Raw genomic sequence first — 17,638 nt, 5'->3', positions numbered from 1 at the left:
GCTTTTTGATACATGTCTTTTTGATACTGTAGTATTTCAGGCATGGTAACTATATCCGCCTGAGTCTACCTGTGTATGATCCAGTGTCCTGGGCACTGACACTGGCATTATTGCTTTCTAGAATATGATAAATATATGTAGCACCCTGGAATTCAGGCAGGGGTGCTCCCCACAAATGTACTTGCCAGGAGTAGGGATAAGTTTCGAACATTGCCTGTTTGCCTGTTCAGCTAACAGTGAACAATTTGGGCTGTTCGCGGCAAATTCGAAAAGCCGGAACACCCTGTACAAGTCTATGTGTGAAATCTAAAGTGCTAATTTTAAAGGCTAATATGCCTGTTACTGTCCTAAAAAGTGTTTGGGGATCCGGGTCCTGCCCCAGGGGACATGGATCAATGCAAAAAAAAGTTTTAAAAACTGCAGTTTTTTCAGGAGCAGTGATTTTAATAGTGATTAAAGTGCAACAATAAAAGTGTAATATTCCTTTAAATTTCGTACCTGGGGGGTGTCTATAGTATGCCTGTGAAGGGGCGCATGTTTCCGTGCTTAGAACTGTCCCTGCACAAAGTGTCATTTCGTAAGGAAAAAAAGTCTTTTAAGATCACTTTTCATTGTCAGCTCCCGTAATACAGAGAACACTCGATGAGTGTTCTCTGTATTAGCCGACAATTCATTCATTCATAAAAAATAATAAAAAATAAAAGCGTGGGGGTTCCCCTAAATTCAATTACCAGGCCCTTCAGGTCTGGTGTGGATATTAAGGGGAACCCCGCATCAAATTAAAAACAAAATTGACGTGGGGGTCCCCCTAAAAATCCATACCAGACCCTTTATCTGAGCACGCAACCTGGCAGGCCGCAGGAAAAGAGGGGGGGCGAGAGAGCACCCCCCCTCCTGAACCGTACCAGGCCACATGCCCTCAACATTGGGAGGATGCTTTGGGGGTCTGTGACCCTCAAAGCACCATGTCCCCATGTTGATGGGGACAAGGGCCTCATCCCCACAACCCTGGCCGGTGGTTGTGGGGGTCTGCGGGTGGGGGGCTTATCAGAATCTTTAGATTGTGAACGTTCGAGTCCCATAGACTTATGGGGAAGCCATAGGGATGTCCATGGGCATCAGAGGGGGCAGACCGGGTGGGATGTCAGAGAGGGGCAGCGGGAGCCTCCTATTGAGGCGGATCGCCCGGAGGACGAAACGAGGAAGAAGAAGCCAGAGGAAGATGAAGACCGGTGGAAGAAGCAAAGGACCCGAGGAAGAAGCAGAGGAAGATTGAGGAAGAAGCGGGGAAGGAGAAGATGGAGGAAGGAGAAAACCAAAAGGAAGACCAGAAGAAGATGGGGGAAGAAGTGGGGGAAAGAAGACATTATTAATAAAGGAATTGTCAAAAACTGGCTATTGTCTTTTTTACAATTTTGACACTTTTTTGTGAAATGGCAGGGGTATTTGTACCTCATACCCCATTACCAATTCACATGGGGGGGCCGGGATCTGGGGGTCCCCTTGTTAGATTCCCGCATACCCCCACAACCACGGGCAAGGGTTGTATGGATGAGGCCCTTGTCCCCATCAACATGAACGGTCTGGTATGGATTTTAGGGCCCCCCCCATTTTTTTTTTATTTTGGTTCGGGCTTAATATTTATACCAGACCCAGAGGGCCTGGTAATGGACTGGGGGAGGGGGACCCATGCCATTTTTTTCAATGACTTTTATTTGTATTGCCGGGAACCAACAATTCATTATAGCCACGAGTCGTTTTAAATTACTTTTTTTCCTTTAGAAATGTAATTTTGTGCAGGGACTGTTCTAAACACGTGAAAAATGCGCCACTTCACATGCATACTATAGACACCCCCAGGTACAAAATTTTAAGGAATATTTCACTTTTATTGTTTCACTTTAACCATTATTAAAATCAATGCTCCCGAAAAAACAGCCATTTTTTATAACTTTTTTTGCATTGATACATGTCCCCTTGGGCAGGACCCGGGTCTCCAAACACTTTTTATGACAATACCATGCATATAAGCCTTTAAAATTAGCACTTTCTTGATCATACATCACGGGACACAGGAGCTTCATTACATAGTGGGTTATATAGGCACCTCTGGTGATTGGACACTGGTTGACCCTAATTAAGGAGAATTCCTCCCCTATATAACCCCTCCCATCTGGGAGGCACCTCAGTTTTTTCGCCAGTGTCTGGGTGATGGTCACGTAAAACTTAGCTCTATGCAGGTCCCTGCGAGGGCCGAAGGGCTACAACAAACCGGATCCATACCTCGGGCCGATATTTGACTCCCAAGATGGTATGGTACCCGGGCCTCGTCTGCCGAAGAAGCGAGGTTTTGCCTGTAAGTCCTCTCCATTGGAAGACTGGGCTCTGGGAAAACCAGACTTGGGGTACTGTTTATACAGAGCGCCCGAAAGTTTCTGGCAGAGCTTTCTACATGGCCCAGGTGGGAGGTTCTTTTGGTAAGAGCCCCAGATATACCTGAAGGTTGGCTAGCAATACCCGCCGTGATGGTTGAAGGCTGGAATTGGTCTGATTCAGCAATTCCTGCGGCGGGGACAGGTAAGGGAAGTCATCCTGTATATTTAAATATATGAATGGATTTCTTCATTGTGAGTAGTTGTATGTCTTACCTGGTTTCCACCACTAGAGGGAGTAAGAGCAGCCTGATGCATACTTACATGCCTTTCAATACAACACGCTCAGTGAAAGCCTGGTTTCTCCAGCTACTCACGTCTCCATTGCAGTCCCTGCCACAGATGAAGGTAAACAGGGGTCCCACGCAGCTCAGGGGTCCCACGCTGCTCCGTTTTGGGTTCTCCCCCCCCCCCGGATTCCGCGGTCCTCGTGCACGCGCTCGGGCGCGTGCACGCGCGCCGGGCGCGCTCCCGGCCTAATGGAGGAGGGGGGGTGTGGTTGCGAGCCGTGCACGTCAGTGTGCACGGCGCTGTACTGCGCAGGCGCCAGGCGGCAGTTTTAAAAAGCCCAGAGCGTCAGGGGACTGTAAGTGGAGACACAGGAGCTGTGGGCAGTAAGCATCCGTGGGGATTGGATCCAGGCAAACCTTAAGACACCTACTCAGCATCAGGTTGTGCAGTTTAAGCATATATTGATTTATTGTGAGACTTTAAGCGCAACAGTGATCGCACTTGTACTAGTACCTCTGCTTTGTAGCTTAGTACTATGTCTCCTCGTAAGAGGGTCTCAGGGGGAGGTAATAAGAGCACTGGCAAGTCACCGCCTAGGTCCAGGGGTTCCAAAAGTGCCTGTAAATTACCATCCCCCTCTGCAAGACTGGAGCCAGCCTCTCAAGACGAGTCGGTGCCCCTGTCGGGTTTTGCAGCCTCTCCTAATGTCGCAGCCCCGGTTTATGTCACTGAGGACTCCCTTAGGGCTACATTGGAGGGTTTTGAAGGGAGAATCATGAATTTTATTTCTGCTTCCCTAAAAGATAGCAGGAAAAGGGGTAGATTCCCTCCCTCTGCTGAAATCCCTCTCTCGGATAGTTGTTTTGAAAATGAGGAGGGATCCCTATCTTTGGATAGGGATCATGAGCAGTCGGATGAGTCAGAGGAAGAGGAGATAGTCCCCTCCTCCCAGGCACTCAGAAAGCAGGTGCAGTATTATACTGAATTGGTGCGTACCACATTCAGAATGCCTGCTGCTGAAGTCGCTACATCCTCTGTCTCTTCCCTGGGAGTCAGGAAAGCCCCACAGACTGCTTATTCCTTCCCAATTCATCCTTTAATGGATAAATTGATGTATGAGGATTGGGGACATCCCGATAAACTGTTTACTCCTCCCAAAAGGTTTTCCATGCATTATCCTGTGGAGGAAAGTTTCACCAAGAAGTGGGGGGTCCCATCTGTCGATGCGGCTGTTTCTTGTGTGAATAAAAACCTAACTTGTCCTTTGGATAATACGCAGGTATTCAAGGATCCAACTGATAAAAGGCTGGAAACCTTATTAAAAGCCTCCTTTTCCATGGCTGGCGCTGTAGTGCAACCTACAGTCGCAGCCGTGGGGTTGTGTCAGTTCCTCAAGGAACAGGTTAAACAGATGTTTGGGCTCCTTCCCAGTGAGGAAGTAGAAAATTATGCAGAATTGCCTCACATCTTGTGTTTCATAATTGATGCGATTTTGGATTCGGTCCAACAAGCATCACGTTTGTCCCTCATGTTGGTACACATGCGCAGGGCCCTATGGCTAAAGAATTGGGCTGCTGAGCTGTCATGCAAAAAACATTTGACTGGGTTCCCGTTTGGTGGGGAGCGTTTGTTTGGGGAAGAATTAGATAAATTCGTCCAAAATATTTCAGGAGTAGTGATGGACGAACTTCCGACGGGACGTTTCGCGAACGCGAAATGCGAACGGACCCAAACGTTCGCGAAACCGAACGTTCGCCGCGGGCCCCATTGACTTCAATGGGAGGCGAACTTTGCAAACCTTCATGTCGAATTTGCGGCCACGTGGTAATTATTAGGGGGTAAAACGTAGTCCCACCATCTGGACAATGACATAATACATGTATGAGGTGAATTTGGGATCGATAACTACAAGCATTTTTATTTTATTTGGGAAATTGTTCTAACAATTCAGGACTATGGAGCTAATGAAGGCAATGGAGGAGAGGGAAGGTCAGGGACCAGGGTAGGCAAAGAAGAGGGTGCAGGAGATGATCACCAGCAGCGTGACATACCGGAATGACACATGCACCGTGATAGAGGCATCTGACAGCAGCACCGTAATACAGAGCACTGACAGCAGCACCGTGACATACAGCGCTGACAGCAGCACCGTGACATACAGCGCTGACAGCAGCACCGTGACATACAGCGCTGACAGCAGCACCGTGACATACAGCGCTGACAGCAGCACCGTGACATACAGCGCTGACAGCAGCACCGTGACATACAGCGCTGACAGCAGCACCGTGACATACAGCGCTGACAGCAGCACCGTGACATACAGCGCTGACAGCAGCACCGTGACATACAGCGCTGACAGCAGCACCGTGACATACAGCGCTGACAGCAGCACCGTGACATACAGCGCTGACAGCAGCACCGTGACATACAGCGCTGACAGCAGCACCGTGACATACAGCGCTGACAGCAGCACCGTGACATACAGCACTGACAGCAGCACCGTAAGCAGCCCCAGGAGGAAGTCAGCACAGCACAGGGATGGTGTGATCCCCTCATAATAAGAACCCCCAGGAGGAAGTCAGCACAGCACAGGGATAGTGTGATCCCTTCATAATAAGAACCCCCAGGAGGAAGTCAGCACAGCACAGGGATATCATAAGCAGCCCCAGTAGAAATATGACACCGCTCAACCTCTTCAAAGAGGAGGGTAGGGGCATATAGTACGGTGTGCTTTTTTGGGTCAAGGAAGTGAGCCAAATGAATTAAGAAGGTCTGTGTGCTTGATTAAAAAAATAGTTTATAGACATATACATGGTCTACTGGTCACATGTGTTGAATTCCTCCGAGATCCATGCCTCATTCATTTTTAGAAATGTGAGGTAGTTAACACTGTGGTGAGCTAGGCGAGTACGCTTATCGGTCACAATCCCCCCTGCTGCGCTGAACGTCCTTTCGGACAGGACACTGGATGAGGGGCAAGCCAACAGTTCGATTGCAAATTGGGCAAGCTCTGGCCAGAGGTCAAGCCTGCCCACCCAGTAGTCTAGGGGTTCATCACTCCTCAGAGCGTCCACATCGGCCGTTAACCCAATGTAGTCGGACACCTGACGGTCTAGGCGTTCCCTGATGCTGGATCCGGATGACACCTGTCGATGGGTCGGCTGAAAGAATGACCTCATATCCGAAGTCACCAACACATCTTCAAACCGGCCTCTTCTTGCAGGCGCTGTTGGATTGGTACCCGCAAATCCTTCTCTGGGAGTGGGAATTGCTCCTCTGCCAGCGCACGCAAAAGCAGAATGCAGCATTTCTCGAAGCAAGGCCTGGAAGTGCTGCATTCTGACAGCCCTCTGCGACGGCGGTAACATTTCCGCCATTTTGTGTTTGTACCGGGGGTCTAAGTACGTTGCCACCCAGTACTGGTCCTTGACCCTCATGCTTTTTATACGGGGGTCCCTATTAAAACACTGGAGCATGAAGGCCCCCATTTGCACTAAAGTGGAAGCGGTGTGGTGGCCTGGCTCCTGCTCATCATCCAGGATAATGTCGTCCTCTTCATTCTCCTCTCCCCATCCTCGCACAACAGGGATCCCAGAAAGGTTTAAAGCATGCTCTTCTTGCTCCTGCTCATCCGCCCCGGCACCATCCTCCTCTGACTCCTCATCAGACTCCTGTTGTTGACTTGTCTCAGATAGAGTAGCCCCCCCTGGGAATTCATCCAGCATTGCGACTTCCTCATCTTCCCGCTCCTGCTCCTCCACAGCCTGATCAATGACACGACGCAATGCACGCTCCAGAAAGAAGGCATAAGGTACCATGTCACTGATGGCGCCATGGCTGCGACTGACCAGTTTGGTGATCTCCTCAAATGGCCGCAGAAGTCTGCATGTGTCGCGCATGAGCAGCCACTGGCGCGGTGAAAAAAACCCAGCTCCCCAGAACCGTTTCTTTCGCAGAGTTCATACAGGTAGACGTTAACTGCACGTTTCTGCTGGAGCAGCCTATCAAGCATATAGAAGGTTGAGTTCCATCGCGTCGGGCAATCGCAAATAAGACGTCTGACCGGCAGATGGTGTCGCCGCTGAATGTCAGCAAGGCGAGCCATGGCCGTGTAAGATCTTCTGAAATGGGCCGAGATTTTCCTTGCCTGCCGCAAGATGTCCTGGACCCCAGGGTATTTGACAAGGAATCGCTGCACGACCAAGTTTAAGACGTGTGCCATGCACGGCACGTGCGTGATTTTGCCCTGTTTCAATGCGCTAAGCAGATTGGCACCGTTGTCACACACCACTTTACCAACTGTCAAATTGAGCGGTGTTAGCCACTCATCTGCCTGTGAACGCAAAGCTGAAAGGAGTGCCGGGCCAGTGTGGCTCTTTGCTTCCAGGCACAACAGACGCAGCACGGCATGGCAACGTCTCACCTGGCATGTGGAATAGGTTCTGGGGAGCTTGGGCGGTGCAGTGGAAGAGACGCTAGCAGCGGAAAAGGAGGAGGCAGCTGAGGAGGAGAGGGAGGAGGATGGAGTAGGAGGAGGAGAAGAAGAGTCAGGCCTGCATGCAATCCGTGGCGGTAAAACCAAATCTACACGGGTGCCACGGGTTACATGCTTGACGGCCGTCAGAAGGTTCACCCAGTGGGCAGTAAAACTGATATACCTTCCCTGCCCGTGTTTGCTAGACCACGTGTCTGTGGTCAGATGTATCTTGGCACCGACACTGTGTGCCAGAGATACATTCACTTGCCGCTGAACATGGCCATATAGCTCTGGGATGCCCTTCTCTGAGAAATACTTCCTTCCTGGGACCTTCCATTGTGGTGTTCCAATGGCCACAAATTTGCGAAAGGCCTCCGAGTCCACCAGTTTATATGGCAGTAGTTGGCGGGCTATGAGTTCTGACAAGCCAGCCGCCAACCGTTGGGCAAGAGGGTTATCCGGCGTCATCATTTTTTTACGCTCAAACATTAGGCCCACGGAAGCCTGCCTTTTTGCAGAAAAATGTGAGCTTGGCGTGATGGAAGGTGGAGTGGAGGACAATTGTGAGGAGAGAGGAGAAGGAGAAGTAGAAGACGAGGCTGGACGGTGAGAGCCTGCAGTGTGGCTTTGTGTGTTCCGTTGCTCCCACTGGGCTCGGTGATGGCTGCTCATGTGCCTTCTTAAGGCGGTCGTCCCTAGGTGAGTATTGGGCTTACCGCGACTAACGCGTTGACTGCAAAGATTGCAGATGGCAACGCTATTGTCAGCAGCGGACACGTTAAAAAAAGCCCACACTGCGGAGCCATGTGCCGGTGTCCTGGGAGCGCCAGATGTGACCGTACATGGTCGATGACTCGCTCCTGATACATTTGCAGTCTGCTTTGTCCCTGCTGTGCAATGTAAGTCATTGCTGCTTCTCCTCCCTATCTGCTGGTCCATATCTCCCTCTGAACTCCCCTCCTCTTCCTCTCTTGTGGGCACCCACGTGACATCACTAGACACGTCATCATCAACGTCACCTTCCCCACCGCTATAAGTAGAGATCTCGGAGTAGGCAGCAACACCGGGGACCAACCTCCTCCTTGGGCTGATCTGGGTACTGGCGTCAGACTGCTGAGTAGCGCTTGTTGCTACCTCCTCTTCCTGATCCAATACCAAGAGTGGCTGCGCATCAGAAATGTCCTCTTGATATGGATCGGAAAATAATTCCAGTGACTCAAGCGGAAGGTATGTGGTGGTGGTGGTGGTGGTCGTGTTGTTGGTGGTAGTGTCTTTGGGGGTGCACATAGCAGAGAGTGAAGAAGAGGGTGCAGATCGAGAGGATGAGGAGGGTGCAGAAGAGTAAGGCTGAGCGAGCCACTCAACCAAGTCTGGTGCATCCTTTAAAGTAATTGAACGCACCTTCTGCAACTTCCCACTTTGGCTCAAGCCTGTTGCTCCTGCCCTACCCCTACCACCCCTGCGGAAGGGCCTGCCTCTTCCTCTGCCTGTCATTTTTTAAATGACCCTGTGACAAAACTCTTAGTCCCTATACCGATGAAGGACTGCTGCAGTATAGGGCAGCGGTCAGCAGTGGTGCACGTCAACCCTATCTATTGTGGACCGATAGCGGTCCTTACAGAACAGCAGACTGTACCGCACTCAAGCCTATGTACCGTAGCACCCTATACCAAGTTACCAGTCCTTATAAGAACTTTTGTGGACCAAGCAGGTTGTGTATTAGTGTTTAGCAGACTGTACGTCAGTCCCTATACCGCTGAAGGACTGCTGCAGTATAGGGCAGCGGTCAGCAGTGGTGCACGTCAACCCTATCTATTGTGGACCGATAGCGGTCCTTACAGAACAGCAGACTGTACCGCACTCAAGCCTATGTACCGTAGCACCCTATACCAAGTTACCAGTCCTTATAAGAACTTTTGTGGACCAAGCAGGTTGTGTATTAGTGTTTAGCAGACTGTACGTCAGTCCCTATACCGCTGAAGGACTGCTGCAGTATAGGGCAGCGGTCAGCAGTGGTGCACGTCAACCCTATCTATTGTGGACCGATAGCGGTCCTTACAGAACAGCAGACTGTACCGCACTCAAGCCTATGTACCGTAGCACCCTATACCAAGTTACCAGTCCTTATAAGAACTTTTGTGGACCAAGCAGGTTGTGTATTCGTGTTTAGCAGACTGTACGTCAGTCCCTATACCGCTGAAGGACTGCTGCAGTATAGGGCAGCGGTCAGCAGTGGTGCACGTCAACCCTATCTATTGTGGACCGATAGCGGTCCTTACAGAACAGCAGACTGTACCGCACTCAAGCCTATGTACCGTAGCACCCTATACCAAGTTACCAGTCCTTATAAGAACTTTTGTGGACCAAGCAGGTTGTGTATTAGTGTTTAGCAGACTGTACGTCAGTCCCTATACCGCTGAAGGACTGCTGCAGTATAGGGCAGCGGTCAGCAGTGGTGCACGTCAACCCTATCTATTGTGGACCGATAGCGGTCCTTACAGAACAGCAGACTGTACCGCACTCAAGCCTATGTACCGTAGCACCCTATACCAAGTTACCAGTCCTTATAAGAACTTTTGTGGACCAAGCAGGTTGTGTATTCGTGTTTAGCAGACTGTACGTCAGTCCCTATACCGCTGAAGGACTGCTGCAGTATAGGGCAGCGGTCAGCAGTGGTGCACGTCAACCCTATCTATTGTGGACCGATAGCGGTCCTTACAGAACAGCAGACTGTACCGCACTCAAGCCTATGTACCGTAGCACCCTATACCAAGTTACCAGTCCTTATAAGAACTTTTGTGGACCAAGCAGGTTGTGTATTAGTGTTTAGCAGACTGTACGTCAGTCCCTATACCGCTGAAGGACTGCTGCAGTATAGGGCAGCGGTCAGCAGTGGTGCACGTCAACCCTATCTATTGTGGACCGATAGCGGTCCTTACAGAACAGCAGACTGTACCGCACTCAAGCCTATGTACCGTAGCACCCTATACCAAGTTACCAGTCCTTATAAGAACTTTTGTGGAACAAGCAGGTTGTGTGTTAGTGATTAGCAGACTGTACGTCAGTCCCTATACCGCTGAAGGACTGCTGCAGTATAGGTGAGCGGTCAGCAGTGGTGCACGTCAACCCTATCTATTGTGGACCGATAGCGGTCCTTACAGAACAGCAGACTGTACCGCACTCAAGCCTATGTACCGTAGCACCCTATACCAAGTTACCAGTCCTTATAAGAACTTTTGTGGAACAAGCAGGTTGTGTATTAGTGTTTAGCAGACTGTACGTCAGTCCCTATACCGCTGAAGGACTGCTGCAGTATAGGGCAGCGGTCAGCAGTGGTGCACGTCAACCCTATCTATTGTGGACCGATAGCGGTCCTTACAGAACAGCAGACTGTACCGCACTCAAGCCTATGTACCGTAGCACCCTATACCAAGTTACCAGTCCTTATAAGAACTTTTGTGGAACAAGCAGGTTGTGTGTTAGTGATTAGCAGACTGTACGTCAGTCCCTATACCGCTGAAGGACTGCTGCAGTATAGGGCAGCGGTCAGCAGTGGTGCACGTCAACCCTATCTATTGTGGACCGATAGCGGTCCTTACAGAACAGCAGACTGTACCGCACTCAAGCCTATGTACCGTAGCACCCTATACCAAGTTACCAGTCCTTATAAGAACTTTTGTGGACCAAGCAGGTTGTGTATTAGTGTTTAGCAGACTGTACGTCAGTCCCTATACCGCTGAAGGACTGCTGCAGTATAGGGCAGCGGTCAGCAGTGGTGCACGTCAACCCTATCTATTGTGGACCGATAGCGGTCCTTACAGAACAGCAGACTGTACCGCACTCAAGCCTATGTACCGTAGCACCCTATACCAAGTTACCAGTCCTTATAAGAACTTTTGTGGAACAAGCAGGTTGTGTGTTAGTGATTAGCAGACTGTACGTCAGTCCCTATACCGCTGAAGGACTGCTGCAGTATAGGTGAGCGGTCAGCAGTGGTGCACGTCAACCCTATCTATTGTGGACCGATAGCGGTCCTTACAGAACAGCAGACTGTACCGCACTCAAGCCTATGTACCGTAGCACCCTATACCAAGTTACCAGTCCTTATAAGAACTTTTGTGGAACAAGTGAGTTGTGAATGTTTAGCAGACTGCAGCAGAAGGGCAGCAGTCAAGTATAATATCCTTTCTATATTTGGAAGAAAGAATATTATACATGTACAAGCCTATTACTGTACCACTGATACCAGTCCTGAAAAGAACCTTTGTGGAACTAATAATAACAGCAAGTCTTTAAAATTACCCTCACTGCCTGACAACACTGCTTCCTTCCTGTCCCTATACAAATTGGCAAAAAAAGAGAACGATTAGTGGTTACTGGAACAGCTCTTTTGTGGACCTTGATAGTAACAGCTAATGATGATGATGATGATGATGATGATGAAAGACTAATCTGGCTGTCCCTGTAGCATACACCGTCCTTTCCCTTTCTCTAAACTAACAAAAGACACTCAGGCTGCTGCAAGAATCAGCAGCACAGCAAACCTATCAACACCTAACACCTATACCAGTCCTGAAAAGAACTTTTGTGTACCAAATAGCTAGTGGTTTATCTCTCCCTACTCCACACAGGAACCTGTCCCTATCGTAACAGAAGAAAGAATGTAAAATGGCCACCGGATCGGGTGTATTTATAGGTTAGGGGGAATGTACAAGTGTCCATGTGCTGTCATGTCTCAATTGGCTGTCCTGTATCACATGATAAACGTGTCACCAAAGGTTAAAGTTCTTGTATACATTAAACACGTAAGTCCGCCGCGGCGAACGACGGAAAAAGGCGTTCGAACGTGCGGACCGCGAATGTCGGAAATTCGCCGCGAAACGACCGCCGGGCGAACCGTTCGGCCATCACTATTCAGGAGGTAAGTCTACTCTCCTTCCAGTCAAAAAGAGCAAGCGTCCTTCATTTAGGCGTGCTCTCTCTCCCGAAGCATCAAGCTCTAAACAGTGGCGACGGCCTTCTCAGTCCTCCTCTGCTAGAAAGGCTCAAGGCCGAGCCCAGGGACAGAAAAAGACTTGGGGGAGAAAGCCTGCCAAGCAGAGCCCCAAAACCTCCTTGTGAAGGGGCGCCCCCGCTCGGCAGAGTGGGGGGAAGGCTCCTGCAGTTTGCAGGCGCCTGGCGGGGAAGAGATTTAGGACAAGTGGGTGATCTCTTCAGTATCTCTGGGCTACAAGCTAGAGTTTCAGGAGATTCCACCTTCTCGTTTCCTAAGGTCAAGGATCCCCAGGGATCCAGTAAAGCAGAAACCGCTATTCCTGGCCTTAGATCAGTTACTATCCCAGGGTGTGATAGTAGAGGTGAGCCCGAAAGATCAGGGTTCAGGGTTTTATTCAAATCTCTTCCCCGTTCCAAAACCAAATGGAAGTGTCAGACCTATCCTGGATCTGAAAGACCTAAACCGGTTTTTACACATCCAGACCTTCCGAATGCAGTCAATCCGCACTGTGGTCTCCTCCCTGCAAGGGGGAGAATTCATGGCATCAATAGATATCAAGGATGCATATCTCCATGTGCCAATTTTTCCCGCACACCAGAAATTTCTAAGGTTCGCGGTAGAGCGGCGCCATTTTCAATTTGTGGCCTTGCCGTTCGGGCTGGCTACAGCCCCTCGAGTCTTCACAAAGATTCTGGACCCTCTCTTAGCAATCTTAAGAGTTCAGGGTATAGCCGTCATGGCTTATCTAGACGACTTGCTTCTCGTGGAGAGAACTGCAGCGTTCCTAAGTCGCAGCGTCACCAAAACGCTAGAACATCTAGAACGCCTAGGTTGGATTATAAACCTAGAAAAGTCGTCCCTACAACCGACTACCAGGTTGGAATACCTGGGTATGATTATCGACACTGCTCAGGGCAGGGTGTTTCTTCCAAGGCTAAAGGCCTTGGCCATTGGAGATCTGGTGCGTCTGATTCTGGGCAGAAGATCTTCCTCCATTCGGTTGTGCATGAGACTATTGGGAAAGATGGTCGCCTCATTCGAGGCCGTCCCGTTCACCCAGTTCCACTCAAGGCCTCTGCAAGGATGCATCCTTGCGGCTTGGAACAGGAAGCCCCAATCCCTGGATCTTCCTATGCGTTTATCCCCCGGGACACGCAAAAGTCTTGTCTGGTGGTTACAAACCAGGAATTTGCTGAAAGGCAAAACTTTTCTTCCTCTCTCATGGAAGATTGTCACAACAGATGCCAGCCTGACAGGCTGGGGAGCTGTATTGGAGGGAACATGCTCGCAGGGGAAATGGTCTGCGACCGAAAGTCTACTACCCATAAATATCTTGGAGATTCGGGCAGTTTACATGGCACTCATAGAGTGGTCTTATAGACTGCGAGGTTTCCCGGTTCGGGTTCAGTCCGACAATGCCACCGCAGTGGCTTATATCAATCACCAGGGCGGTACCAGAAGTCTGGTGGCCCAAAAGGAGGTGAATCGCATACTTGTCTGGGCAGAAAAGCATGTTCCGTGTCTTTCTGCAGTCTTCATCCCAGGAGTGGAGAATTGGCAGGCGGATTTTCTCAGCCGCCAGCAATTGTGCCCAGGAGAATGAGCCCTGCACCCCGACGTGTTTCAGAACATATGTCACAAGTTGGGCACTCCAGACGTGGATCTGTTTGCATCCAGGTTCAACAGGAAACTGGACAAGTTTGTGTCAAGGACAAGAGATGCGCTTGCTCAGGGGTCAGATGCTCTGACAGTTCCCTGGGATCAGTACAATCTGATCTATGCCTTCCCCCCGAGCCCGCTACTATTGCAGTTCCTGGGAAGGGTCAAGAGGGAGTCGAAGTCGGTCCTTTTGGTGGCCTCGGCTTGGCCCAGGCGACCATGGTTTGCAGAAATCATGAAGTTGGCATTGGGCAGGCCATGGACCCTCCCTCTCCGGCCAGATCTGCTCTCACAGGGTTCAATCTACCATCCTGCTTTACACAGTCTGAATTTGACGGTTTGGCTGCTGAGACCCACATTCTGAGAGACCGTGGCCTTTCGGGGCCAGTCCTTTCTACTCTGGTCAATGCCAGAAAGCCGGCCTCCAGGCGTATTTATTACAAAATCTGGAGGACATATGTTTCCTGGTGTGAACTCAGGAAGTGGCATCCTAGAAAGTATGTCATTAACAGAATCTTGGCCTTTCTCCAGTCAGGCCTAGAAATGAATTTGGCCATAAGCACTATCAAAGTGCAGATTTCGGCCCTGTCGGTATTTTTAAAAAAACCGCTTGCATCACATTCCCTGGTACGGGCTTTTATCCAGGGGGCTATGCGGACAAAACCGCCAGTTAAACCTCCGGTATGCCCATGGGATCTGAATCTGGTTCTCTCGGCCTTACAGGGGCATCCATTTGAACCTTTGCATCTGGCTTCTTTAGCTCTCTTGACTAAAAAGCTGGTCTTCTTAGTAGCCATATCCACGGCTAGAAGAGTATCAGAGTTGGCAGCTCTTTCCAGTAAAGAGCCGTATTTAATTATCCATAAGGACCGGGTGGTTATGCGTCCCAACGGGTCTTTTCTACCTAAGGTGGTTTCGGGTTTCCATCTGAATCAGGATGTAATCCTACCATCCTTTTTTCCGAACCCTCAGTCCAAAGAGGAAGAGTCTTTACACACTTTAGATGTGGTTAGAGCAATCAGTGTTTATCTTCAAGCAACTACTCAGATAAGGAAAACTGATTCTTTATTTATTCTGCCGGAAGGCCCTAGAAGGGGTCAGGCAGCGTCAAAGTCCACTCTCTCAAGGTGGATCAGACAAGTTATTTCTCAGGCCTATGACTTAAAGGGGAAGATTCCTCCTTTTCAGGTGAAAGCGCACTCTACTAGGGCTGTCAGTGCTTCTTGGGCAGTGCATCACCAGGCCTCCCTGGCTCAGATCTGTAAGGCTGCGACTTGGTCATCAGTCCACACATTCACCAGATTCTATCAGGTGGATGTCAGAGGGCAAGAGGATATCGCCTTCGGGCGCAGTGTACTGCAGGCTGCAGTTTAGGTCCTCAGGTCCCTGGCGGTCTATGTTTATGATCTGTGTCTCCCTCCCCTCAACCTGAGCATTGCTATGGGACATCCCACTAAGTAATGAAGCTCCTGTGTCCCGTGATGTATGATCAAGAAAATTGGATTTTTATATACAGCTTACCTTTCTTCTTGAGAGTACATCACGGGACACAGGGCTCCCGCCCCTCTTGGGTTTTACGTGGTTTCTTATTGCTTTGCTACAAAACTGAGGTGCCTCCCAGATGGGAGGGGTTATATAGGGGAGGAATTCTCCTTAATTAGGGTCAACCAGTGTCCAATCACCAGAGGTGCCTATATAACCCACTATGTAATGAAGCTCCTGTGTCCCGTGATGTACTCTCAAGAAAAGGATTTTACAGGTAAGCTGTATATAAAAATCCCATTTTTGATTTCTCCCATAGAATTTTCAAGGGTGTTCTGCGGCTTTCGAATTTGCCGCAAACACCCCAAATCGCTTTTCGGCGAACAGGCGAACACCCGATGTTCAAGTCGAATTTTCATTGTAACATAACAAACTGTGGAAAATTTCAAGGGGTGTCAATAATTTTTCAAAGCACTGTAGGTGTAGAGCAAGGCAAATTGGCAGCATGAATATTTATACAGGCCTGGCCAATCCCAAGGAGGGTGGCCCAGATGGCTGCTGAGAGTTTGTATAAATACTTTTGGTTGTAACATGGGCTGAATCGGAGCTTTCTAAATATGTCCATACACAGAGTCCAGAGATTGTGGTAGATAGGAAAAGGGGAACCACCGCTCCAAGATAGCCCTCCAGGGCAAATGCTCTTCCTCCTATCAGTGAGCCCCAGGTGCTGGCTGATACATACACAATAAGCAGGTAGGCAGGACAAAACTCTGGATAGCTGCACACCGGAAAAAGACTTAAAATCCTGTGTTTTATTGAAAATTGTAGGTCACATCACATCAAATGGTTCACAGCAAAGGAAAAGGGTGCCCAAACTGATGCGTTTCGCACTGGAATCAGCTATGATGATTTGCCTGGGGTCAGCGAATCCTGGGCTGTTTCTGAAGCCCATGCAGCTCTTCCAGCCTTTTTGCAGCTGCCCAGCAGGGCTGTCCCTGGAGCCTGTGGACACCCAGCTGATCTGTTCCTGGAGCTCACAGCTGCCCACTCAGCCTCTTTGCAAATGCCCATTAAGCATGGCTGGGGGGCAGAGACTAGAGATCAGCTGACTGGTGAGGAATGGGAAGTGGGAGGGGCTGGAGGAGACCCTATTTCCTGATTTTGGCATAGGTATCACTGCTACGAGACACCACAAAGTAGGAGACACAGTGCATAACACTGCCTGTGATTAGAGTTGCCATTAAGTTCTAAGATCAGCAGGTGACCTTGATCAAGAGTACCTAAGTTGGCTGATCAGAACTCCCCCCAGCACTGCCACTCATCCCAACTCCCCACCGCCACTGCCGCTCATCTCATTCCCCCCACCTCCACCAAGGAGTAAGAGAAAGAAATATGGCTAGAGATAGAGATGGGGGGAAATAAACAAGAAATTAGGATAGAGAGAGAAAAAAGGGAAAGAAAGGAGAACAAAGAGAAAGAGTGGTGCATCCTAAAATGTGGAGTGGAAGGGACTCAAGGAGATCTAAATGTCCGTGGGTTAGGGGCGCAAATTACTTGTCTTGCCTTGGGTGATGACAACCCACGCTACGAAAATAATTTTACGGTTAGGGGTCCCCACAACTTGGGAAAATTTATCAAGAGGTCACAGCACTAGAAGGGTTGAGAACCACTGTGTTAGGATGAGTACGAAGCTTTTTAGGGAAGGTGGAAAATCTCTGGGTGATAATGAGAATCTCCGACAATCAGAACCATATATTAGTGCTCCCTGACAGTCAAACTGGTATGACGTCGAGTCATTTATGCTCACATAAAGTTTATGCATGTCAGTAATTAAAGTTCTTCTCTATATATAGATTACAGGACTAGGAGAGAGCAAATTCCACAGATCTATCAGTCTTCTATGACTTCCATGAACATCACGTCACAGATCTTTTCTATTATATATCATCTATACAGTAAATGAATGGCTCATTCCCCTCACCAATACTAAAAGGTTAAAACTCACATGTCTGGTGTAGAGAGAGAAGAATTAATATTCCTAGAACTGTCCTCTCCGCCATTTCCAGTCTTTGTGGAATGATTGCCCTTTACCCCGATGTGCCGACAACACCCTGAACAGTCATATCAATGTCTTTCACTTAGTTTCACTTTCAGAGATTTTTCTCTCTTTCTTTCTGTCTTTAAATATGTGCAGTGTAGTAAGGTCCCAGGCCTCCCTTAGTCTAATGAGAACCTCCAGAGCCAAGAACTGCTGATATCCTTCCGTATAGAGTGGGTTGTAAGGCATAGCGGGTGTAATGCAAGATGGATTCATTGGGCGCCAGACACTTCTTGAATGCAAAGAATTTGTATTTCTCTTGA

The 17,638-nt window shown here is 49.3% G+C and overlaps 1 protein-coding gene across 2 annotated transcripts in view; it reads right to left on the bottom strand.

The window, feature by feature from the left end:
* LOC143923712 (uncharacterized) overlaps positions 1 to 17,404 on the bottom strand; it is a 128,079-nt gene extending 110,675 nt beyond the window's left edge. For both annotated transcript variants that reach the window (XM_077447520.1, XM_077447521.1), the window contains exon 1: positions 17,283 to 17,404. In XM_077447520.1, coding sequence (XP_077303646.1) covers positions 17,283 to 17,337 — 55 coding nt within the window. In that variant the 5' untranslated portion in view covers positions 17,338 to 17,404. The remainder of the gene's footprint in view (positions 1 to 17,282) is intronic.
* Positions 17,405 to 17,638: the final 234 nt, after the last annotated feature.

The sequence above is a fragment of the Lithobates pipiens genome, unplaced genomic scaffold (genome assembly GCF_037356315.1).
Source record: "Lithobates pipiens isolate NorthernLeopardFrog02 unplaced genomic scaffold, aLitPip1_a1.2 Scaffold_22, whole genome shotgun sequence".
Taxonomy (NCBI): Eukaryota; Metazoa; Chordata; class Amphibia; order Anura; family Ranidae; genus Lithobates; species Lithobates pipiens.
The sequence above is the reverse complement of the archived record's forward strand: the minus strand, read 5'-3'. Positions and strand labels throughout refer to the sequence as shown.